General features: G+C 27.8%; 1 protein-coding gene across 2 annotated transcripts in view; it reads left to right on the top strand.

The window, feature by feature from the left end:
- The window catches only part of LOC107449323 (transducin beta like ebi), a 36530-nt gene extending 10608 nt beyond the window's left edge, over positions 1 to 25922 (top strand). Inside the window, exons 3-15 of one of the 2 annotated variants that reach the window (XM_016064818.3) lie at positions 304 to 449; positions 2740 to 2884; positions 8504 to 8636; positions 9687 to 9831; positions 11342 to 11405; positions 11506 to 11603; positions 14855 to 14915; positions 17875 to 17996; positions 18553 to 18627; positions 19874 to 20001; positions 23250 to 23415; positions 24846 to 24947; positions 25642 to 25922. In XM_016064818.3, coding sequence (XP_015920304.1) covers positions 304 to 449; positions 2740 to 2884; positions 8504 to 8636; positions 9687 to 9831; positions 11342 to 11405; positions 11506 to 11603; positions 14855 to 14915; positions 17875 to 17996; positions 18553 to 18627; positions 19874 to 20001; positions 23250 to 23415; positions 24846 to 24947; positions 25642 to 25671 — 1415 coding nt within the window. In that variant the 3' untranslated portion in view covers positions 25672 to 25922. Of the gene's footprint in view, positions 1 to 303; positions 450 to 2739; positions 2885 to 8500; positions 8637 to 9686; positions 9832 to 11341; positions 11406 to 11505; positions 11604 to 14854; positions 14916 to 17874; positions 17997 to 18552; positions 18628 to 19873; positions 20002 to 23249; positions 23416 to 24845; positions 24948 to 25641 lie in introns of both variants that reach the window. The other variant, XM_016064816.3, reaches the window with a different exon arrangement.
- The last annotated feature ends 429 nt before the right edge of the window (positions 25923 to 26351 follow it).

Raw genomic sequence — 26351 nt, 5'->3', positions numbered from 1 at the left:
ATAAATTTTATGTATTAATTAAATTTCACATATGAATATAGGTTTTTGACATTTTCGACATTTTTGAGAGTGAGGTTTTTGACGTGACGGTTTAAACCATGGTTTAAACTGTCAAAAACTGTCACATGTCAAAAACCTGCCAACCCTGGCTGCAGCCAATTTAGCTTATATGTGAACCCTGCCTTGATTATGACCTATTGCTAAATTTATTAACCATATTATGACATTGATTGTTGTTTAGCTTTTATATAAACTCCGAATGAAGTGCTTTAAAATGCTATAACTAATGTGCATGTTTTCTAGGTTTCTCGCACTCTGCCTATACATTTGGTATTGAAAGCCACATCAGCCAGTCGAATATAAATGGAGCCCTTGTTCCTCCCGCAGCACTCCTTTCCATCATACAGAAAGGTTTACAGTACACAGAAGCTGAAATCAGCATTGGAGAGGTTTGATCATTTATATCTATCAAACTGTAATGCGTCACACAGGTGGCTCTTTTTGGCTGCAAACTATAAGCAATTCGAAAGTAATACATATAAACCTCTTTATCAATATTTTTATCTCAAATTTTTATGTCACATTAAGGTGCAAAACTACTATGACTAGTGCAAAAACATGATTTAGGACAAAATTTCTGAAATTGAGTTTATTATAAATTTAAAATCCCTGTAATTTAAGCTTTCTAAAAATACTTTTGTTTTTATTTCATTTATTACAAAGTTATAACAGTTTTAGTGTAAGGTGATATCACTGGATAAACTAGTGATTTTAGGTTTTTAAATGTGTTTATCTCAAAATCAGATTTTTTAACATCTTACACCACCTTAAACATGATATCTCGAGTTGTTTTTAAAATAATTGGCTAAAAATTTTCATGAGCAAATTTCATGATTATAGCATACATGTTTTTAATTACAGACTAAGAGAAAAAAAGTAGAATTTAATTTACTATGCATCTTTTTTCACAAAGACAAGTGCAAAAATGTTTAAAAATTTGTTTTTTTTTTAATTACATCGATCCCTTATACCTGAACTCAGTAGTATACTCACTTACTGTTAAGAAAATAGTTCACCACATAGTTTATAGCCTTCTAAAAAAATTTTTCAAAGGATTTTTTGTTTTGGTTGATAGAAATTTTTTTACTGTGTTTAGCATATGTGCAAAAAAAGGCCTTATTTTAACCTAAAAATAGGCATTTAAAAAACAAAAATAAATTATAATTTTTATTACTAGTTTTATGAGTATTTACTCTTAAAACAAACTAGTTTTTTAAACTTTTATGTAAATATTTAAGTACAAGTTGTTGAAACTAATCTAATACCTTAAATAATCTTGATTATTAATTAAAAACTTGAAATATTTCATTAATTTTTCATATTTATTGTTTAAGGAAACAATAACCAATGAATTTTTCATTGAAAATCACAAACAAAGCAAGAATTTAAATGTAAAAGTTCCTTTTATCTGAAGCTCTTTGTTGCAATCAGATAAGCTCTTTGTTGCAATTAATAAAAAAATTATTAAAAGAGTAAAATTTTGCTAAATAGAAGTATATTTTCATAAAATTTCAAATAGTATTAAATTGTTTTTCAAAAACTCAATTGAAATTTTTTTTTTCACCTGCAGTATGTATATAAACGATTTGCGTATTATTTATCTTAACTATAGTAAACATAAAACTGAGGCATTTTCACATTTTATTAGGAAATCTTTTATTATGTATTAATAATTTTTTTTTCTTTTTAAATCTTTTAGTTGACTATTTGAATTTTAATTATATATTGAATTTGGACAAGGAAAAAAAAATATTTTGAAAATCTATTATTCAAATAAAATTTTTTTTAATGTTCTAATTTGAATATAATAGCTAAATAATAGCTAAAAAGTAGCTTTTGCAAAGTTTCTAAAATGGCCTTAAATTTATATATATATACTATAACCAAGAGATAAAATATGCAAAGTAAACATCCTAGAATTATTGCTTGAATATTAAAAAAAAAAATGTTCCACATTATTTTCAATTTTTTCACTATTTAAAAGTATTATATCAAGTTTTTACAAATATGATATTAAAATATGTGTCATTTTAATTTTTTTTATATGTACTATTTGTCAGTATGTTCGAAGTTCATGTCACAATTGACAACTTCATTGATTGTATGAGAAAAATGCCCTCTACAAAACGATTTGGAAGGGTTATTTAATTGCCAGGTTGACTCCAAAGTTGACTTTATTCTAATTATTAATAATCCAAAAAGAAATATCTATATATATGTTAATAATAATCCGAAGTTGACTTGATTCTATTATGAATTGCAGAATCTCTATCCATAAGCCACTGCAGTTATTGTCAGTGTCAGAGCAACAACAATTAATTTCCTAAATTCAGAATACAATATAGTTGTAACTGTCACTCTCTACATACATTGAATGAGTTTCTAAGGGGTTACCTTTCTTCACCAGCAGGAAAAAAAAATTTTTTTTTTGAAAAAAATTTTGAGGAGGGTTTTTATTTCCGATCAAATTACCACCAAAATACAAGAATTCTATTCAAGATTATCAACAATGTTCATTTTTCAATTTAAAGTTTTTCATGCTTCCGTTGGAGTTTGAAACAAAAAGAAGAGTGAAAAGGGGAGTGAGACGAATATATTTTATCATAGTGGATATTTTATTATCCATTTATTGTCTTTATTGTTTTTGTTCCATAAATTAAATTTCTTCTTCTTGTGCAGGATGGTTCTGAAACCATGATTGAATCTTTGTCCCTAATTGATGCAGTAATGCCAGACGCTGTTCTTTTAAGACAACAGCAAGCGCACAACTCCAAGAATTCTGTTGTCAAAACTGAGAATGCTAATGCAAATGGCGAAGAAGGAGGTGAGATATTTATTTTTATGTATAATTTTTAGTATTTTTGTCTTGGAATTTAGTACTTTATGTTTGTGTTTGAGTTAATAATTTATACAGAGGTGCCAATTATTACAATTTATCCATCATAATTACAATTTCTTTGACAAGATTGCAGTATTATGGTTAAGTAATAAAAATTATGGTTCATGCGAATTTCCATAATCTGTTTAAAATGAGTTTTTTCCCCTTAATTATTAATAACTATAAAATTTGTGGTTCGTAACTAAACTTTTTTAAACTTCATAAACTATTTGATGTACAATATATGTACCGAAACAATTTAGCAGAAACACGAAATAAAAAAAGCAAGGAAATCTCATCTTACCCTCTTTCAGCAATCTATTCTAAAACTTAATCTTTTCTCATTATAGAGAAGCAAAAGAACCTAAATTTAAATCTGAAATGCTGAGAGCAAAGATTTTTAGGGGTTAAAATGCAAGATGATAAAAAGGCAATAAGGGCTAGTTCTAAATCAACCATTTAGAATATTAATTTCAAGTAATCATACTATAATTTCAGTGACATATAATTTTCCTTGCTACCTACTTTTTAATTTAGTAACCCTTTTCTAAGTGTTAATTTTATTTAATAGTAATTTCATGCTTAATTTTATTAACATTATATATTTATGTAGAATTAAGTAGTACATTGCCTGCTGCATATCAAAATTACATTCATCCAAGAACCTCCGATTTTATTAAGACTCTGGTTTTATAAACCAGCATCTCAAGGAAAAAATATTTCAAACTTAAGTTTTACAAATATGCTGAAAGTTAATCACTACATTTATCTTTTATTTTTGTGGAAATTGCATTTGACATTTTAATTAAGCATGAGCTTTAATTTTTTATTTTTCAAAAGAGTCGTGAAATATTAGCATATTTGCTTTTTTAACAAAATTGTAATCAAAATATTCAACATGGTTTAAAAGTTTATAAAAGTTTTTGTATCTCTCAGAGTATCTTTTTCTTTGAAACTAAATTTTTCTTATTTTTGTCATGATGATTATTGTCATTGATTACTGTCATTGATTATTGTCTTATGGTGATTATTGTCAATGAATGATGATAGGCATTCCATAACTTTACTCCATTCATCTGGAATCCTCCTCCATAATTTTTTTTTTAATTTCTCTTCCTTTAATTTCCCTAAAAAGTGTAATCAATGCCTTCAACTTTGTTATTTTTGTTTGTTGGGGTCAGTAATAAAATTTGTAATTTATATGCTACACATCTTTAAAAACTTGAGAATAGAAAATTCTAATTTTTTAGATGAGAAAAAGCACAAAGTTTTTCAATTTTGAAACAAATGCTTAACAAAAATTTGATTTTACAAAATGAGGGTAATGATTTTTTAAAATATGGCTTTACTTTGCTTCGCTATTTTAATAATTCCGTTTCTGCAGATTGGATTTTAAAGTGGCTAATTTTATATTCCAGTGATTTTATTTGTAGTTATTCCAAGTACATCTACACCTTAAAATTGTGCTGATGTGAATGCCGTAAAATCCAACTGTATATATTTCTGCATTATTGTATTTCTGAAAATTGAAAGCTAGTTTGGAAAATTGGCACCTCTGCTGTTTATGAACTGTTTTTCAAATTAAGTTAATTCATGTAACTTAAAAAAAAAATGAAGAAAAAAAAAACAAATTTTCAAAAAATTTATTTAATTATTTGCATTTTTTTTAAATTCAAATTTTTTTTCTTCTAATTTTGTGCATTAAGGTTTGCAAAATTAATTATCTTTGCTCAAATAAAAGTAACTGTTGCTCAATTAAAATAAACAGTTTATGATTGCAATCTAATTTAAATGATAGTATCAATTATCACATTATATAAATTTTAAAGCAATATTTTTAAAGAAGTGAAAGCTAAAAGGCAACCATTGAAAAGAAAATTAAACAATGTTTTTTTTTAAAGAAATTATAACAGCTGTAATATTTTATCTAAATGAGTCTAAGAACCTAATTTCATAATTATGTAAAGAACTGATGAAATTTAATTTATTAAATAAATCATTTAATAAGTTAGTAGACTTAGTAGTGTGATTTTAGTATGTTAGTATGGCAAATCATACTTTGAAATTCACAGTTACAAATAGCAAAATAATTCTTAAAATTCAATACTGTTAAGTATATATGCTTAAACCAACTCTTAAATAATATAGTACATTTATTTTAAAGTTCTGTATAAACTTAAATAAACAGGTAATATTTTTTGAAAAAGTAGGTGTGAAAAACTTTTAAATTACTGGTATAATATTATTTGGATGTAAATGGTTATTATAATATCTATTTCTAAACAATGGTATTGTCCATTTTTAGTTTCTCCTAGAAATAAAAATGTCCAGTAGAAATAGTTTTCTTCTAAGGAAAAATCCGAACTCTGCAGTGTGAATCCAATTTCTTCCTTTTCTGAGGGACTTTTTGCCTTTTTTTTTGAGATTGATGATGCAATTAATTGTTTTCAGATGCTCAATCTTATTATAAAAGTCACGTGATTCTTTCGATAATTCGCTAAATTCCGTGAACCTTAAGACTGCTGATTTTATATTATTTACATAGTTGAACAGCCGATCCAATTTTTGCTCAACTCTGTAACCATGTGATTTTGATCCCAATCCAGAAGGCAAGAAAACCCCTGGATCAAGTATTGGGCCTCAAATCGTTAATTTATATTCCGTGGAAACTTTCTCAGAGTTCCGCTAATTTAAAATTTAGATTTGGTTACTTACGCAAAATGTCATTAATGAGGCTTAGCTTTCTTCCTTACCAGCACCCATTCTCCCCGAGTTCTCATTTACGTGCGATAAATACTTTTTTAACACATATTTGCTTGGGGAAAATGCAACTTTGGATAAACTTTGAGAACATGAGACTGGGGAAAAAAAATCCATAATAACTTTGGTTGTAATAATGAAATGCCTTAGGCAAACATAAAAGTATAAAATTGATCATTTTAAAAGTATTTGAGAATGCCAAACATTTTAAAGAACTTTTACCAGAAAAATGGTGTTTCTTTCTCATATTTTGTAAAGGAGTGTAAGTAGTAGGAGTTGATGCATTATGCAAGTGGGGGGCAAATATTCCTAGTTATAAAACACAATAAAATAAGTTTGCATTTAAATCTATTTTGTGGATCACAGATTGAAAATATTTCAATCATTATTAATTTATCATTAGTGATTTTTTGTCCTTTTATTATTCTTAAAAATGGGAAGCATTTTTAATATTGCCTATTTGTTTGCATAAAATTTTAATTGTACAATTTTAATTTAACTGAATTTTCTTTTGCCTTTGTTTCTGTGTTCAAAAAATTAATTTTAATTATTGTAAACTTTTTATTCTAACATTAAAGTATTCATTGTTTAAATTTCATTTTGTTGTTGTCTAGCAGCAAATCACTCTGAAAATATGGATGTTGATGGTAGTATTGAAATTCTGAGCAGCCGCACCACTATACTCAGAGGCCATGAATCAGAAGTGTTCATCTGTGCTTGGAATCCAACATCAGATTTACTTGCATCTGGGTATCTGCAAATTATTTTTTTTGAAAATAGTTAAATAGAAATTTTTTTATTCAATTTAAGATGTACACAGCTACAAATTCAATTTGTAAATGATTCCTTAAATCTAACACCCTTTTTGCTATTGAAGATAGTTTTTTTTGTCATTCATTTAACATGATCATTAATTTAATTAAACTTTGAACTGTGCTTGTTACTCTTTATGCATTCAAAATTATATATGATGCAGTAAATTTTTTGTGTGGTTATTTCAAAGAACTTTTTGTTTTTAATGTAGCAATTCTGCAATTTAATCAAAAATCTCAAAATCTTTATGCAGTACAGTAAAAAGATTATAAAAAAAAAAGATTAATTTTGTACAGCTTTTTCCAGTTCATTGCTTCAGTAATTTTTATTTTTTAAAACTGAATTTTTGAAGTAGGTTAAATAACCTAAAAAAAAATCTTAAATAAAGAATAATAACTATTCTTGTTCTTTAATTATGTAATATATAACTTCAAATGCTTGTACTTTAACATCAAATTTCTAGCATTGCATTATGTCATTGTGACAATATGAATTGCATTAACTAAATATAGATATTTGAGTTTTCATTACAAATCTGCTGTTATTTCAAGATGTTGCAGTTTTTAGTAGTGTTAAATTATGATTGCTGGTTGAAGTTGCCTTAGGCTAATTTTATAACCAGAGTTGAACAGCTCACCCAATTCTGAGTTTCAAACTATTAATGTTCAACTAGTAATTTTGAGCCCAACTCAGAAGATAAGGGAATTCCTAGATCAAGCATTGGGTTGAACTAGCCTTTGTGGAGGACTTTTTGATGGTACTGACCTGCATTTGTGTTGCATGCTGAGGAAAACCAAGAAAATTTTCCATTCTTAGCTCCTCAGCAAGGGGATCCTAATCCACGATCTGTCTACTACTGAGGATATTTTACATCAGTACTGAGGTTGGTACGAGCTGGGAGCCAAATTCTATTAACCAGCTATCAATGGGATTCAAATCTCGGTTGCTTCATTGGGAGGTGAATACTCTTTACCCTTAGTCACCGCAGCTTACCATAGACTAATTGGGAAATCCAAGTCTTTACATATGTAACATGTATTTTGAAAAGTGCCAGATTAATTGGAAAAGCTTCCAAAATTTTCTCTTCTGTCTGGTATTTGTTTAGGCTCTTTATAATTTGCTATATGCCTTTAACGGTAACTAGACTAGAAAATGTGCAAACAAATTATTCAATCAGACTGAATTTTCTTAGAGTTAGTACAATGAGTTTTGTAGGATAATTGCAAATAACTTGAAATAAGTCAGGTTAATTTAGCAATATACCACATCTATTTTTTATCCATCAATTATCTATTTTATTATATGTAATTTATATTTTTTTTAGTGTAATATTTCTTTTAAATTGTAATTTTTATTATTGTGCATTGCATAAGTTTGAAAACTTGTTTCTGAAATATTGTTATCACACTAAGTTTAGCTTTTTTTACTGCTGTGGCATGTCTGATTCTTCTGATAATTCGCGGAATCCGACATTTCTCAAGACATCTGATTTGTGGACTTCCATGATCCACGGACTTTTATATTCCGACAAAACTTTTACTGAGTTCCGGTGTTCTAAAATTTAAATAATTGCATAACTTTACAAAATCTTGTGAATGCGACATTTATTCCGTCCTTACCAGCGTGATAAACTTCGAGAATACAAGACTGATCCTTTTTTTTCCTCCAGTTATTCCTGTTGATTTTCACATGAGTTTTTTAAATTCCAGACATTATGATATGGGAAATTGAACTCGCACCTCTGAGTACTCACTATTTGACGCAATAATTCTATCCTCTTTTTGAATCAAAATTTCTGCAGTTATCACAATTGATTTTTGCACTTTTTAAAAAAATTTTTGATGTTTTTAAAAAGATACTATTTATTACAACGCGAGCNTTTTCTTTTGCCTTTGTTTCTGTGTTCAAAAAATTAATTTTAATTATTGTAAACTTTTTATTCTAACATTAAAGTATTCATTGTTTAAATTTCATTTTGTTGTTGTCTAGCAGCAAATCACTCTGAAAATATGGATGTAGATGGTAGTATTGAAATTCTGAGCAGCCGCACCACTATACTCAGAGGCCATGAATCAGAAGTGTTCATCTGTGCTTGGAATCCAACATCAGATTTACTTGCATCTGGGTATCTGCAAATTATTTTTTTTTGAAAATAGTTAAATAGAAAATTTTTTATTAATTTGTAACTTGTTTCTAAAACTTTTAATAATTTAAACTTGTTTCTAAAATATTGTTATCACACTATGTTTAGCTTCTTTTACTACTATGACATGTCAGATATAGACGTCTGATTCTTCTGATAATTTACAGAATTCGACGTTTCTCAAGACCTCTGATTTGTGGACTTCCATGATCCACTGACTTTTATATTGTAACAAAACTTTTTCTGAGTTCCGGTATTCTAAAATTTAAATTATTCCATAACTTTAGCAAAATCTTGTGAAATATATATTTACTCACCCTTACCAGCACAATAAATTTCAAGAATACGAGGCAGATACTTTTTTTCTCCAATTATTCCTGTTGATTTTCACATGATTTTTTTTTAAATTCCCGACATTATGATATGGGAAATTAAACTCGCACACTTGAGTACTCACTATTTGATGCAATAATTCTATAATTTTTTTTCAAAAAATTTTTCGGCTGTTATCACAATTGAGTTTTGCATTTTTTTAAAAAAAAATTCATATTTTTAAAAAGATACTATTTATTACAATGCGTGCATTGGAAATGTACATTTAATGAACTTTTTTCCACGTCCAATTTATGTGATTTCATCGTCAATGTACAACATAATTTTCTCATATATTTTTCCATGTATTGCCGTGGATTTCACCACTTTTTAAATCTTTTTGTGCCATGAAGGTGGTGTGAAAAAGGAGAAATATGACTTTTTTCAATATATATATGTATATACATACAAATATTTTTATGTGTTGGCGAAAAAAAACATTTATTTGATAAACATTTTTTTTCTTTAAGTTTTATAAATGTTGAAATGTTGCTTTTTTGCTTAAAAATGTCACTCTTATTTATTTTTTATATTAAAAGAAAATAAGTAAAAATTAAGCACCAAAAAAAATTGAGAAGAAATTTTCGGGTAATTTCTTCTTCCAGCAATCACGTGTCTGAATGTAGTGATATAAAAAAAACATTTAATTTATTCTTTTAGGTCTGGAGATTCGACTGCCAGAATCTGGAATATGGAGGACAATGCTGGCTCCAACAGTAGTAACCAATTAGTCTTACCTCACTGCATTCAGAAGGGAGGTACTGAGGTGCCCAGCAATAAGGATGTTACATCTCTAGATTGGAATGTTAGTGTGTTTCCAATTCCTTTTCTTTGTTAACTTTTTTTTGAGTGTATAGATTGCTCTTTTCATTTCAAGCGTGTATGAATAATTCTATACTATGTTGAAAGTTAAGAAAAACCATTATCCCTATGGAGAGAGCCTGTTTGCATGTAATTGTATGCCAAATGGATGCCATGCTCCCAGCATGAATGTATATCAACATCGCCAACTCTAGAAACGACGTTGCACATCCTTCTTTTGGCTTCCTTTCATAAATCTTGTGAATTGTGGAAAACAAAACTTATATCTTTCTATTAGCATTTAAAAATATTCTAAAAGAATCATATTGTTTCTTGCAAATAATTTTCTTCTAGAGCAAAGCAAAAATAAAAATTCATTAACTTGCATTTGATTTGTTAAGGGAAAGTCAGCATAAGGCACGTCATTTTTAGTGTTCGAATCAAATCCAAAGCTCTTGCAACCTCTTGTAGTTGTTTCTTTTACAAGAACGAATGTTCTCCTTATCTATTGAAATATGTCGCCAAGTCTAGGATTCCAGTAAGACTTTTTTTATTATGACCTTTTTTTAATAGTTCTGTGATATATAGCATAAAAGATAGCACAGATTAACTTTCTGTTTGATGTATTTAGCTTTTAAAAGTTTTTAAATTATTTTGATGGCATGTTTGTATAATTTGAAAACTATGTGTAGTTGCGGATGATTACTTAAATTCTATACTGCAATGGTCTTTTCTTAACTTGCAAAAGAGTATAAATGTTGAATAAACTAAATTGCATTTATTTTCTTAGAATTTTGCATGGTCACAAATATTATCTGAAATTTGAATTCCTTATTTTTTTTATCAAAAGATTAATTTTTTTATAATTATTATTATTATTTTTTTATTTTATAAGAGCTAATAATTTTCCCAACTTTGATCTCGTGAGTGCTAATTAGCACTCACTCTCCATACTAATGGTTTTTTTTTAAAAAATTAATTGTAGGTGCAAGACTTTGCTTTCTCTAGGCATAATTTCTTACAAATTTTTTTTATCATACACATTTACGAACATTTTTTTATCATACAGTTTAGGAACCTTACATATTCATTTTATTACAATTTCTTAGCCTTAACAGCTACTACATAAAAAAGGTTGCATAGATTTTTTTAATATTTTTACTTTAAATTTGAAGAATCCAAATAGAAACTGAAAACATAAGACATGGTAGTTTTTTCTGTTATTGAATTAATATTAAAATAAAAGCAGATTTAATCTTTTTTTTCCTTCCATAAATTTGTTTCTTAAATACAGTTACCAGCTACAGTTAGTATAAAATATTAGATTTTTAGCAATGTATAATTTTGTTAATTCTAATTTAAGTTCAAATTTGTAAGTTGTGTACAGTGTTTCTTAATGTCACAAACGATTTCCCAAGTTTATATAAATTTTTAAACATTCTGAATTGAGATGATTTATTCTTAAAATATGCATGTGTATTTGCTGTTGATAATTTGATATTCAATTTCTTTAGTCGGATGGAACATTGCTTGCTACCGGTTCATATGATGGTTATGCTAGAATGTGGACTACAGAAGGTACAAAAATCAGTTTTCCATATTTTTATTTTAAGATACACTAATCAAGAAAAAGTTTTCCACAGAGAAATATGAATCAAATCTACTTTTAATTTTTTAGGTAAATTAGCTAACTTGTTAGGGCAGCATAAAGGTCCAATATTTGCTTTGAAATGGAACAAAAAAGGAAACTACATTCTTAGTGCTGGTGTTGACAAGGTAACTATTATTTTTGTTTTAGTGTTAGTAGTATATTTTGAATATAGTTTCTGTTGTATGTGAAACAAAGTTGGGTTGAAAAAATTGAAGTAATCTCTAGGTGGTTGTGCAGAAAAGTTATCACCTACTTTCCTTAAGAAATATTAAGCATATTCTTTCATGGATCCTCAGAAATTTTTTTTTACCCAATATTCATCATAAGAGTTAATTATAATTCTGGAACTGCTCATGTTAACTGTTCATCCACAAGTTTTACAAAATTATTTGGAGTATCTTATTTTCTTCAATTTGGGTTAGAATTTTTGAGATTTTTTAATAATATTATCCTGATTCTGTATCAATCGATAAAAATGTAGAACTTGTGGTGTTGTCAGTTCTGAAAGAAAAAAAAACCGTAACTAAGAAAAGAAAAGTAATATCGATGAAAGTGGCAAATACTAAATCACAACTTCACAACATGAACGCCCTGAAGCCTTTGAATCATTGAAGAATTTTCTGTATTCACACTAATTTATAGATGATCAACAGCAACATGTTACAAATGCTAAAAAATTTATGTTTGCACTGAGAAGAAAAGAGTGTGTTCAAACAGAAATTTCAGAATGTTTTAAATAAATGTGCATCATGAATATTTTTGCGATAAGTATGTAATTTTTTATTTAAAATCTTTTACACTCATTGCAAATTTATTAACGTTGAAGTCCAGTACTTTTTTATTAATTTTTCTTATATTTTCAAGCTGTTATTTTATATATTACGTTAACCGGCATTCGTTGTTTTCTTGTACCTATCTTTTTTAATGAATTGTCCTATGAGAGATCATCAATTGGGGTTCGACTGTGTATCTTCAACAAAATCTCCTACAGTCTTGTAGAACAAACAAACAAATCATTAACTGTATTGTCTGATAAAGTCTAAAATCAACCACAGTTAATTTTAATTTTTCAAAGCTACTTACTTTGGGTTCATCTTCTAACTTATTTTAGTCATATGTTTAGTCTTTTATTTATTTAGATGTGCCACTTATTTGCGTATTTGCAAACTTTTTTTTGTTTCTTGATTTCCACCACAAATTAACATTTTTAAAATTGTAAAAATTAAATATTTTGGTTTCTGGGACAATCCACAAATTGTACAAAAGTGATTGAAGTAACTTATTTATTTTACCTGATTTGTTGCTAAAAAAAATTTTTTTTTTAAGAAAAAAATTTTATTGATTAATTTTGATTTTTTTGATTAAATTTGATTAATTAATTTTCACATCTGGAAATTTCATAAGGCTGAATTGAGAGTTGTATATTTATTTGTCATTTTTAAACCATATAAACCAAATCTAGGATGGAGATTGTTTAAAAAATTTGAAACCATCTCTGATAAAATGGATTAAAATAATTTCAATCCATTTTACGATTCAATAATCTCTAAATATAACTTCCAATAAGTATAAGTTTGTATCAATAAGTATACAACTTCCAATCTGAATTGCGAGTTGTATCAAGATTGTTTCAAAAATTTGAATTAATCTTTGATAAAATGGATTTAAATGATTTGATAACAACTCAATAATCTCAGAATTTCTAATATGTAGAAATGAGGGGTTTTGAGGTTAATAAATTTCTTTTAGCTGTATTCAAAATTAATGCATTTTGAATAAAAATATTAAGATCTGTTTAAAACCTATTAAACCGAATTTGAATTTTTAAGAGATTATTAAATTGCTTATTAGTAAGAAATGATTCCAGTTGATGCTTTAGTAAGTAATGGCAATTTGAAACAATGAATAAAAGAAGCATTCACTTAACTTTAAGTGAAATTATTGAAAATGCTTATCAATGTAATTTTTTTTATCATTGCTTAATTTGTAAACATGTTTAAATAGTTTTATGTTATGCATATTTCAGCTCTTTTTTTTTCTATCTAAAAACTTTTATGAACCTACTTCCAAAAACTGCAATTTCACATAGCCTTTTAACTTCAGTTTTGCCCAATAAACATTTTATATTTGAATTATCAATTCAAATTTTATGTAATCTAAATTCATTAAATTAATTACATTGCATTTTACCAGCACAAAGTATTTTGGCTGTAGTCTGTAGGGATATAGAGAGTCAGTAGTCTGTAGAGATGGCAACTTATTCTGTATTGCAGACTAATATTTTCTATTGGTGGCAACTTTATGTTTTAATATGTAATTCTTGGACTAGTAATTTCAACTTGCAAGGTTTTTACCCTTCTCTACTTCGAAATAATCCAAAGATATGTATAAAATATCACTTTTGCAAAATTTTTTCTGTTGAGAATTTTAATAAGTTGGCAAAAATAACTATAAATCTGCAAATTTTAGTTTATAGTTCTCTAAAACATTTTTTAAGATATTGTGTAGAATCCAGAGCAGTTGTTGGCCTCTCTGCCTAATGGTTCGTTCTTGTAAAAATTAAAAACAAAAAACTTTCAATAATTTTGCTTTGTTTCTTTTCTGAAATGTCAAATTTGTTTAAATTCTGCAACTTCTTTTTTTAACATGACTCTTTTTATGAAGAAAAACTTGAAAATGAGAAATGGTATCAAAATCTGCATTATCTGGAGAATTTGTTCAAAAAATTGTATTGATTTTGTACTTAGTAAATAAATAATTTTTATTTGTTTAACATACATATCAAATCAGACTTGAGTTGCATATTTTTACTTAAATTATGGTGCTAAAATTTGAATGTTATTTTATCATAATTGTTATTTATGATAAAATTAATATCAATTGTTATCATAAATTACAACTAAAATATTGTTATCATAAATAACAATGATATTGTTATTATGATATAATTCTTTATACTATCATGAATGAAGGATTTTACAAGAAAACATAGTATCTGGTTTCATAGACTTGCTCTCATAGACTTGTTCTTGTATTATTCTTTATACAGGAAAACTCATAACTCTCATTTCATGCATAAAATGTGAGTTCTTGTACTAAATAAAAACAGATAGTGCAATATATAAAGATAAAGAATATCTGAAATATAACACTTCTTTGATGTTGTTGTTGGCCCACACGGTTAGCGGAACTAAACCAAGTCCATGACTCCAGAGACTCTGAGCAAGTCTACTTCTTTGATGTTATAATCTTCATTGAGAATAACTTTTTTTTATTAAAATTTATTCTGATCTGATTTACAAATAAAATAATATTTTATTATATTATTTAAGGAATATATATCGAGAATTTAAAAGCTGATTTCTTTCTTTTTCAGACTACTATTATATGGGATGCGGGTACTGGTCAATGCAGGCAGCAGTTTGCTTTTCACATGGGTAAGTTATCGACAGCAACTGTATCCTTCTTCATTTTATTTTATTTTTGACACCATTTGTTTTTATAAGTAGACATATTGTTAAATTGTAATAATAAGTAATTACGGGATGTTCTGATGTTGATTTGCTCACATCAGTTTTTACCACCTTTCATTAAGGAAAGTATTTTTTTAAAAAGCCAATAATGTTTACAAACATTTAGATTTCAAATGAGATATCACTTAAAAGGATAATTTGGAAAATCTTGCTTTCTATGTAAGCAATTTTAAAAGACTTTTGATTTGTTGGGGAGAAATCATGCCAGAAGTGGTAAAATGATTACCACTCATTATGATGATTATCATGATTATGATGAGTGGTAATGATTAATGATGTAGTGGTGATTAGTCTAGACTAATGAGGTTAAATTTTGATTAAAATTTTATTGTTTTCCTAACAGTGGTTAAACTTCATTTATGTCACAAACAGTAATTTATCACACAAGTACACTTTAAAAAAGTATGTATGTTTTTAGTTTGTAATAAGGATAAATATATTTTATTTTTTCAATATCTCTCAATTGTATTAAATATATTTATATCAATTAATTTTTTTCCACTTCAGTTTTATTTAGTCTAGTTCAAATTCAAAATAATATATTCTCTTTACTGTGCATATATTTGATTAACAAATGCATCCTAAATCATTGTTCCTTTCTATATATTGTATTGTAAAAATAACTTAACAGAATCTTATGTGTATCGTATATTACTGTAGTTATAAATTTTAGTGTTACTGAATACTAAAAATGGTGTTGACTACATTACGTCAAGTAGAGAAATTAAATACCCTTGGTGTTTCAGTACACTAGTAACTGTCCCATTTTGCTACACTACATACCAAAAGTTATCTGTATTGTTTCACTACACCAGTATTCCCCTTACAGAAATTCAAGGTATATTATTTAAGGTTGTTTTGAGGGTTATTCAAAGTTGATTTACAAAACAACCTTAAAAGATTAACCTCCCAGAGGGATCCCTTCCTAATAAAGGTGTATGAAGTTGTTTTATTCACACTTGAGGTTGTTGGAAATCTACTATAGAGCAACCCAGCTTAGGGAGGTTGTTTTTGAGGTGTACGGATTATTTTTTCTACATTTCATGCAAATACCTATGTTTGAGGTGTGAATGATTTCACCCGATCTAAACTGAAATTATTTCTGAGTTATTTATGAGGTTTATCAATGAGGTTATTTTTGGTGCAAAGCATAGCCTCATTTTTTTCCTCAGGATTTATTTTTTTACATCTGTCAACCTTAAAAACACCTTATTGTTTTGTAAGGGTCACCCCCATTTTTGGTGCTGAGATACACTCAAATTTATGCAGTGTGCACATTTTCACAGGTCTGTTCTCCTGCCTCTATAAAAGCTTCAATAGATGAGACAAACTTGATATTTAAGTTGTTTTAAACACAAATGAAGATTCGTTTAAATCCAAAATTTATCACCATTTCAGCAATTGATCTTATATATTTCACCCACAATAATACCATAGGTAGATCATTAGGTTAAATATTAAATGTGAAGTTAAAGGGAAAACAGGTGAGAAATTATGGCAAATGCTATTCACAAGCTATGTAGCTATTCCCAATTATAATAAACACTGAAACACCGAAATTAAAAAACCGAATCATCAATCGTACCAATAAACTACCAATTATTTCTCCAATTTCAGATACAGTGCGTGCCTTATATGAAAATCATGCTTATTCTGAGAATATTTGATATTGAAACAGACTGATTTTATAAACTGGAATGTCTACACTTAGTATATATATATATATACGCAGTCAAACCCCGCTATAGTGAACACGGTTTATAGTGAACTCCTGGGTATAGTGAACGAAATGTTCGGTCCCGTCCTTGCTATACACGGATAATGTTATTTTGTGTGGATATAGTGAACCAAAAAAGTGTGGAAGTTGGATATAATGAACTTTTTTCTGTCTTCAACTGATTTAAAAAAAAAAAATAAAATGAAATAAATAAATACATATACCGATTTTCAAAATCAACTATAGAGGGGAATGTAGCGATAAGCATTTTTTCTTGTTTCCTTCTTTTTTCTCATTTTCCCAGCCCTAAACAAACAAAGCAGATGTTTCCAACCCAGGCAGAGGATGCCTCCCCTGTGAGGTGTCAGTCCAATCAATATGCATTTTCTGTCAGAGAGAATGAGCAATTATTCATTATTGGTCAAAGGGTTGGACACTAATATGTGTTGATAAGGCCCTCATTTCAACACTTTTTTGCTCTCAGTTCAGTTTAAAAAATCCTGCAAACATGTGTCTCAAATTTAACTGTGGCGAGCAGTAAACGTAAAATGTTCTCCATTAATGTAGCGTTGATGATAAAATGGGCATAATCAGAAAAATTGAAAATGGATGCAATCAAGCTGATATTTGCAAAGCTGATAAACTATCCAAATCTGCAGTTTGTAACATATGGAAAAATAGGCAATTAATAAATTCTGCTGATAAAAAAAATTTAGATGGCTGAAAAAAGTTGAGAAAAGCAGATCACAAGGATGTTGAAGAAGCATTACTGAAGTAGTTCACCAATCGAAGTATCTGTACAAATGTTGATGAATTTGCTAAGCGATTTTGTGAGACTACTTTCATGTGCTCGAATGGCAGGTTAGACAGGTTTAAAAAGCGGAATAACAGAAATTCAGGAAAAATTATCTAAGAGTCAGGAGGTTTTTCCATATCTGATGTTGAGGATTGCTCATCAGCCAAAGATTACTATTTTTTTTTGTACGCAGGACAAAGATTAATAAAAAATAATACATTTTTTGCTACTACATAATATTTTTCAGTCATTTATTTGAATAATGTGTAATAAAAGGNTATATATATATATATATATATTATTAAAGATATAATCAATCCTTTAAATGTTTCCTGTGTTTTTTATTGTAGCTCCTGCCTTGGATGTAGATTGGCAAACTAATACTAGTTTTGCGTCTTGTTCTACTGACCAATGTATTCATGTTTGTAAGTTAGATGTGGATAAGCCTATTAAGACATTTACTGGGCACACAGTAAGTGAATACCTTTTTTTTTTGATATCTTTTGTTTTTGTTTTGAATGTTTTCTATGAAAAATTTTCATTGATTAATAAATAATCTTTGAGTACTTTAAGTTCCTTTCTTTGTGTACTTTTAAGTTAATGAAGTGAATTTTCTAGCTTTGTGTTGATTTAGATTATGCTTTAAAAATACATAATACTTATTTTTTAAAATTAAACCTGAAATTAATCCGATTGAGTATTTTGCTGGTTTCATAGTTTGGTAATTTATATATCAAGTTGATTTATGCCCATCAAGTTGATTTTGCTTTCAATTTATCATTGTCAAATTTTAGCTTGCTATTTATCAAGTTGATTTTGATTTTTTAAAAATTTAATCTACTTGTGTTTTGTTGATTTTCTGTATTTTTTTATTCAGTCAAGCAATTTGATTTTTTCAAATAATTTTATTTGTTATTGCTTATTTTTTAACTCTAAATTATTACTTTTATGCTTCCTTAATTTTGTTTATGTTTACTTTTATTGATTTTTAACTCCTTGTTATTAATTGAAGTGCTTTTAAATTCTAGAATGAAGTGAATGCAATCAAGTGGGATCCACAGGGAGTATTATTGGCTTCTTGTTCAGATGACATGTCTCTGAAGGTAATTTTAATTTTACTTAATGTGATAATTACATAAGTATTGAAATTTATAATGACATGATTTATATATGCTTATAAAGAGGGTACTATTATACTATCTCCATTAAAAACAAAGGAAAACTCTAAACTTTTGTGGTTTTTCTTTTTTAAGTGATTATTACAGTCGAACCCCACTCTAATGAACCCATGATATAGAGAATGCCAGGTTGCAGTGAACCCTGATTTAACTAACTTTATTTTATACACTTTAGTTAACAATTAGGTATTTTTTTTTAATGGGGACTCATAAATTTAGCAATTTTATCTATTCTCATTTAACAGATTTAAAACAGCTGTAATTGTAAATGACGACATTTCTTTACATTGTGCCTAAACTAACTCTTGCATGCTTTTTGCTTTTAACCCCATGCACTACGCTGAAATTCAGAACACGCCGTGCCTACCTTATGTACCCGAATTTTCCCGAAAACAGCTTAAACGACGGAACCCGAGTGTCAGAACTTTAAATACGATATCTTACGCATATGTTTGCTTAGGTTTCAAGTGTTATCTGAACTATAACCATGTATCCTAAGTAGCACGTAAACTGCATTATCAGACAAGATATAAAATACCTATTCATACAAGGAAGAGATACTTGACATTCTTGCTCAACCCGAGATTAAGACTGCAAGTTCGGCTTGCCATATTCATGTTTGGCCTGAAATGTCGATTACGAGCCAGATCCGTGATATTCACGTTCGGCCTAAATTTTTCATCACGAGTCAGACTCGCGAAAATAGTGCAAGGGATTAAACTAAGGTGAACAAGTTGGTAGGTAGCACATCCCTTTGTGCTAAAGAAGGACAAGAAATTTCAGCAACTTTTTATCTTAGAAGTAAAATCAAATTTAAAGATTCTGAATTATTTTTCAAATAATTTTTTGTTGTTACAAAATGTTATTCAAAACCACAATTACAAATAAAATAGATCACCCAATTTTTCAGATAATGGAGATTTAATTGCACTTATACATTCTTATAATTATGGGTACTCATCAGTGTTTTGAAATTCAAATGTAAATTTTACGAGGAGTATTTCTTTATTGAAAAAAATTTTCTGCTGTTGAAGTTGAGCAGCAATTTAATATTTAAAATTTAATTTAAACATTCTCAAATAAATTTTCTTTCACATTGTCTTCAAGATCAAGTATTTACTGCTCAGAAGGTGATATGTTATTCTATATGTTTATGTTATGTTATCTTTAGATCTGGAGCATGAAGCAGGATACATGTGTACATGATCTCCAAGCTCACAATAAAGAAATTTATACAATTAAATGGAGTCCCACAGGACCTGGTACCAACAATCCTAACATGAACTTAATTTTAGCCAGGTATTCCCTCAACTATGTATGCAATTCTCTATTTTTTTTTCAGGATTAAATTGTTTTATTTTTTTGAAGCCTGACAAATGCGTAAATGGTTACATTTTTATCAAATGTTCTCAAAATTGAGAATTTACTTGACAAGAAGTAAATTTCAATTGCCCTTTGCCTTTTTTTATCATCCAGAAAAGGATTGAATGTTCCATTTTTTTTCTTCAAGAAAAAAGTAAGTTATTTACCCACTGGCGGTTCTGCATGTAGAAATTCCTGTTTCTTTTTATCCATCCAAATGATAGCACACATGAAGAACAGCACTCCCTTTTCTATCTACAGATGGTCCTGCACATAGAAAAAGTCTGTTTTTTTTGGGGCTAAAACGCCCTTTTATCTAGAGTTAGTAATGAGAAAAAATCATTCTTCATGCATCAGTTTTCTGATTAGAGAGTGGTGGAAATAAGCCTATCAGTTGTATAAAAAAAGAAAAAAATATGTAAACATTTGAAAGCACTTAAACTTAAAATGTCAATACCGTCAGTGGGGTAATGAAATTAAAACTTGACCATAGTGTGTGACTTTTTTAATGTAAAATGAATCACATTTTTATCAATGAAACAGTGTGTCAAAAAAGTGGAGTTTCATTTTGCTTTTTTATTTTTCTGTCTTAGATGAACTTTTCAGTCTTAGATAAACTACAGGCATGTTTATTAAAGATTTGTTTTAGCTTTAAAAAAATACTGAAGCAAAAAATATTTGATTTATTCCTTCCTGTTCCCTTTAACTATTCTCTACATACTGTTGAATATTTTTTTTGAAATTTATCGGATGTTAAAGATTAGCTTACAGTATTAAACATAAATATCTCAAAAACTTATTTTTTAAAGTGCTTAACAATTTGGTAAATGTATTTGCAAATATTTATGTAATGCAATATCTAGCTCTTTTTCTAAAATGTTTTTGCTCAATTTCAGTATTTTGTATAATTTTTTAAAGTTTATTTTTTTAAATGTTATAATCTGAAATATAATTTTAAATAAAATACTAAAATCTCTATTCATAAGTTATATGAAATAAATAAAAATGTTTATTTAATAATAATATTAGTATTTTTGGTGTGTTTGGTGAAAATTTTAATAGAGTATAAGTCAGATTCATGCTCTAAGAAAGATTCAGATCTGTACATTTCAACTACCAACTTCATAACTCGGGTGAAAATGCTAAATCACAGCACACATTTGAGAGGATTAAATTTAGTTTGTTTGACTTCGAAAAAAGGTTTGCATAAACATTTTGATTCTTTGGTTGCTAGATTAATAACAATAACTCCAAGTAGTAGGTTATTAAAAAAAAGAAGTAGGAATTTATGAAGCAAAAGAAAAAACAGAATAAAAAAGAATTTAAAAATTTGTAATTTGAAATTAATATTTTATAATCTCAGTACTTTTCAAGAATTCAGAGAAAGTTTTAGTGGAATGTTAGGCTCAAATACTGGCTCCCGAGTTCTATTAATTTAATATTACTGGTTCTTTATATCATTCAAAATTGTAAATTTAAAAATATTGAACTAATTGGCCTATTAAAAGAGTAAAAAGTTATAAGCATATTTTTTTTTATTCGGTTCCATATTTTGTTTTTCACAAGCAGAAAATATTTGCAGTAATATTTGGTACATGTCGTTTAATACTTTATTTTGTTTTTGATTATAAATTTTTTATAATTCCATATGTACAACTATTCTATATATTGCTGAAAAAAAATTTCAATNTTTTTTTTTTTTTTTTTTTTTTTTTTTTTTTTGTTGCTCAAATGAATCAATTGCTTTTTTTTTATGCCTAAACATTCATTCAGCTTCAAATAAAATGTTGCTTTTGATGAGCTGTACTTTCTTTTTCAAAATGTTTTAAGTAATCAAGCTAGATATGGATAATGTTTACACTTATTTTTCTTTATTTTTGCTTGGGAAAATATTATAGGAGTCAGATCTTTGAAAAAGGTATAGATAAGCTCGAAATTTAGTTTCTAGTCTCTTTTAGAATATTTTGAGTTATCTTTGGTTGTAGGTAAAAAAAAAAAATAAAGTAAGCGATAGAATTGTATAAATTTTTCACAATACTTTGTCCTGTAGAACAGCAGTTACCAAATGGTGGTCCTCTAACCATTGGTGGTATGTGAAAAAATGATTTAAATTAGCGAAAATATTTACGAACCGTGATCTTAACTTTAGTTTAGCCAATCAAATTTCCTCTGAAGTTCCTAGTGATGTAAAGTTTTAAAATCATCCTGGTTGAATATTATTTCTTTTTATTGTAATTATTTATTTCAATTTGATTACTCATAATTATGATTTGAATTCTATTTTTTGAATTTTCCCATTTGGTAACTGCTGTTGGATCTCATTTTAAAAGAAAATTTCATTGATAATATAAAGTGAATAATTAAATAACTTTTTAATTATTACAATTTTTAAAATTGACTGATATTCATCTCTTATTTTGAACTGTGGCATTTAAAAACCAAAAAATGAAATGATGATCCATGATATTAAATATTTGTGCCATTACTTTTGAAAGTGGACTAAGTCCATTTTTCTAGTACCGAGATGTTTAGGGGTTTGCGTTTGAATGAATTTAAAAATATTGGCAGTGGTTAATCAAATTTAGTTTTTGTTTTAAATACTATAGTTTGTTTAAACTTTAATTAATTATTAAAATCTTAAAAAAATGCTTTTTAATTCCAAATGGACTTATTCCACTTTCAAAAATGAATAATTTTCACTTGGTGGTGCATAAAGATCACAAGGTTAGCGATTGCTGCTTTAAAATAATATTTTTAAGTTGTCTATGCACCTCATCAATAATGTTTGTAGAAAAATAAAAGAAATGTTTTCTTTAACTTATAATAATTTTTAATGTTATATTATGAAAGAGTCATTGAGACCATTGGGCCATCGTGGCTCTTTATGAAAGAGACGCGATGGCTCTGTGGTTAAGGTACTGGACTATCTTTGTCAAAGACTGGGGTTTGATTCCCAGTGGTGGCCCAGTCTCAGATCAATGGATACCAGCTTGTCTGTGAAGTAAAGGCAGCCTCTGTGCAATGGTCATGATATTGCCCTAGTCATGCGGCTGATCATGAAATTGTGGAGCCTTAACCTCCATGACACTGTCTGCTCACATTGGTCTGTTTCAGGAATGCTTTACTTTTGTACTTTGTAAAAATGGTATGGATATGTATTGATTGCTTTAATTTGATTATTTCAGTGCTTCGTTTGATTCTACTGTGAGACTGTGGGAAGTGGAGAGGGGGGCATGTCTCTATACATTGACCCAACATACAGAGCCAGTCTATAGTGTTGCTTTCAGTCCTGATGGAAAGTATTTGGCCAGTGGTTCATTTGATAAGTGTGTTCACATTTGGTCAACACAGGTAATCTTCAAATTATACCTTTCTCAACTAAGCCAATTTTGTCGAGAAAATTCGAAAATATTAAGGAAACTTCACAATTTTATTAATTATACATTTTTTGGTATTAAATGACTTTAAAATTCTGAACTTTTACTGAATATACTAGGTTTTTAATAGGGATTTGTAAATTCCATCTTAAAGTAATTAATCGAGAAAGAACTTTTAATAAAAAAATGCAACCAAGTAAAAGGTGCAAAATGATGCTACCAAGCAAGTTTAATATGTTTTTGTGCTTAATATAATATGTTGCTGAATACTACATCATGTTATTAGTGTTTGAATAGGGTTATGTTAGTAAGTAGTGTTATGTTTTAATGTTTATAAGCAGTCAATGAACCATTTTTTGTTTGTAAGTTTTCTATTTTATGAATTGATTTCGATAAAATTCTCTTTATTTTTCTTTTTTATTCTGGAAGTTGTGGCATGTTTTTAATTTTCTGTGCTTTTTTTTAATTTTATAGTGAAGAAACCAACTTTGTGAAAAAATGTGCAGTTCAAAAAATGAATCTACATGATTAAAAAACATTCAGATATTTAATTTCTTATTAAAATAAGGCCTTGCTATGGAAAAGAAGTGATTTTTTTTCTTCTTCAAAGTTCTTTTTTAAATTTTTTTTGGAATTTAAATTTTATTATTTTTTAATAATTTTCTAGCCAGGTTTTTCAAGACTATTTTTTTCTATCAAATTTTTCTATACAGAGTTAGTTTTTTCACTTCTTCTTGATGCTTTATAATAAACTGTTTACTTCATTAATCATCCAAATAAATTTCAGCTATTTACATACTTTTCATTTATAGATGCCTTTAAATTTTCTCTTTGTTGTACTCAACATTTATTTAGTAATTGTGTAAGAATCCCTTTTTGATATTCTTCAAGCAATCTTTCTGGTATGTTTTTTTTACTCATGATATAATACTAAATTAGTTAATTATAAACTGAGCCAGAAAGTAAGAAATGCAGACTTAAAATTTTTTTTAAAATAAAAACTTATTTGAAATTGCATTTGTTTTTTTTTTAATTTTCAGTTCGAAAAGTTGCTTGCCTGAATGAATCACAATTCTGACTCTTGTGGTGTATTTAAAATCGAGTTCTTGATCAAGCCGTGTATTTAAAATGGCAAGCTTTATAACGAACCCCTTCATTTAGTAAAAATTTAAATGCATTTATTTTAAATTAAAAATTATTTGTGTTATAAAAATGTTTGTGAGTGGAATATTTTATAATATCAATAAAATCTTTTTTTTTTTAAATATTGGAAAAATTTTAAATAATTTATTCTCTAGATTTGTGGCAGAGATAAGAAATTCCAACTTTTAATTCTAAAAGTTTTTATTGTGAGACATTTTGTGTTGTATATTAAATGTTTAATGTCTGATTTCTTGTGTGTAGACTGGCCAACGAATCAACAGCTTTCGGGGGTCTGGTGGTATTTTTGAAGTCTGCTGGAATTCCAGGGGTGACAAAGTTGGTGCTAGTGCTTCAGATGGCAGTGTAAGTGCTTTTCTTCTTACATTCAATTTTATTTTTCAAATCAATTCTTCACTTGCATCAGTGTTTTCTTTGCACCCTGCTCAGATAACTGGGTGCAAACTGTTGTTTTAGGGCCGATATCACCTCTGGCTACAGGACGATTAAATTTAATTTAACAAATGTCAATTTAAAAATTTTAGCCAATCAATCAACATTTGATCGCTACTTTCTTTTTGCCAAAATGCATTCTTTCATATTTTTATTTTTCTTTAAAAATAAATATAAAATTATTTTGAATATTCTATAATGGTTTGAAATTCACTTTATTTCACCCTTTTTCTAAAATTTTTTCTTCATTTAAAAAATGAACCTCCTAATATTAATCATATTTTGAGAAACGCTATATGAGAAATGCCTTACATTTATGATGTAAACTGTTTTTTTAATTGTTTAAAATTTTTAATTTTCAAAAAATGGCCACTGTAAAAAACACTAACTAACCAGCAGCAAAATTTCCTAACCTTACCCTACAAGAATAAAGCACTTACCACAAAACATTGACTTGTCTGATATATATTTTAAAGTTGATTAATTATCTGTATTTTTAGTTAACCAGACTGTCTTTTATTGTTTTATTGTACAGTCTTTTAGTGTTTTTTTAAATTGTTTATATTTTTTTATGAATTGATAAATTTTTGTTCTAAATCTATTTTAGGTGTTTGTACTGGATTTGAGGAAGATGTAACCAGCTTACTTTTTCTGCTAGGAGTTACTTTTTATTAAAGGGGATTTGATCTGAGTTTTAGGGAGGGAGAGAGGGTTGCGACGATTTCTCTCAGTGTGAGAAAGAAACTGTTTTTAGTGGTGGAGAGAGAAATGTGCCTGCTTAATAATATTGTACAGAAGATATAAAAACAAATTGTTCATTTTAATAGTTATTTAATGTTTTCATCTCATAATTTATATGTATTGAATAAAAATCACTGTATTTTACAATCTTTTGTTCATTTTATTTCACATTCAGTTTTAAAAGCTCTTGAAAATTTGATATTGACTCTTGATGAGCTTTTTTTCTGGACATAATTCAAATTTAACAACTAAAAGAGGAATTTCATGCTTACTTTTCCTTTCTTTAAACTCTAAGCATCATTATCACGGGTCAAAATCATGGACTTTAGTGTTGAGGTGGCTAGATATATTACAGATGAAACTTTTTTAGGCATCTCTTCGTATTCGGAACTCTAAATGATAAAGTGGTTTTAAATAACTCTAAATTCCTACAGGATCAATTTAATACCACACTGTTGTAAGTATCTGGGACCTGTGACAGCCTTGTAAAAAGAACAACTGTCAACTTTTAATATCTTTTTAAGAAAGACTCCTTTAAAAAAATATGGCAAATGCTTTAGACAAAAGGATGACTTA

Source organism: Parasteatoda tepidariorum, chromosome 3, assembly GCF_043381705.1.
Source record: "Parasteatoda tepidariorum isolate YZ-2023 chromosome 3, CAS_Ptep_4.0, whole genome shotgun sequence".
Classification (NCBI taxonomy): domain Eukaryota; kingdom Metazoa; phylum Arthropoda; class Arachnida; order Araneae; family Theridiidae; genus Parasteatoda; species Parasteatoda tepidariorum.
This window is presented reverse-complemented; position numbering and strand designations above follow the sequence as displayed.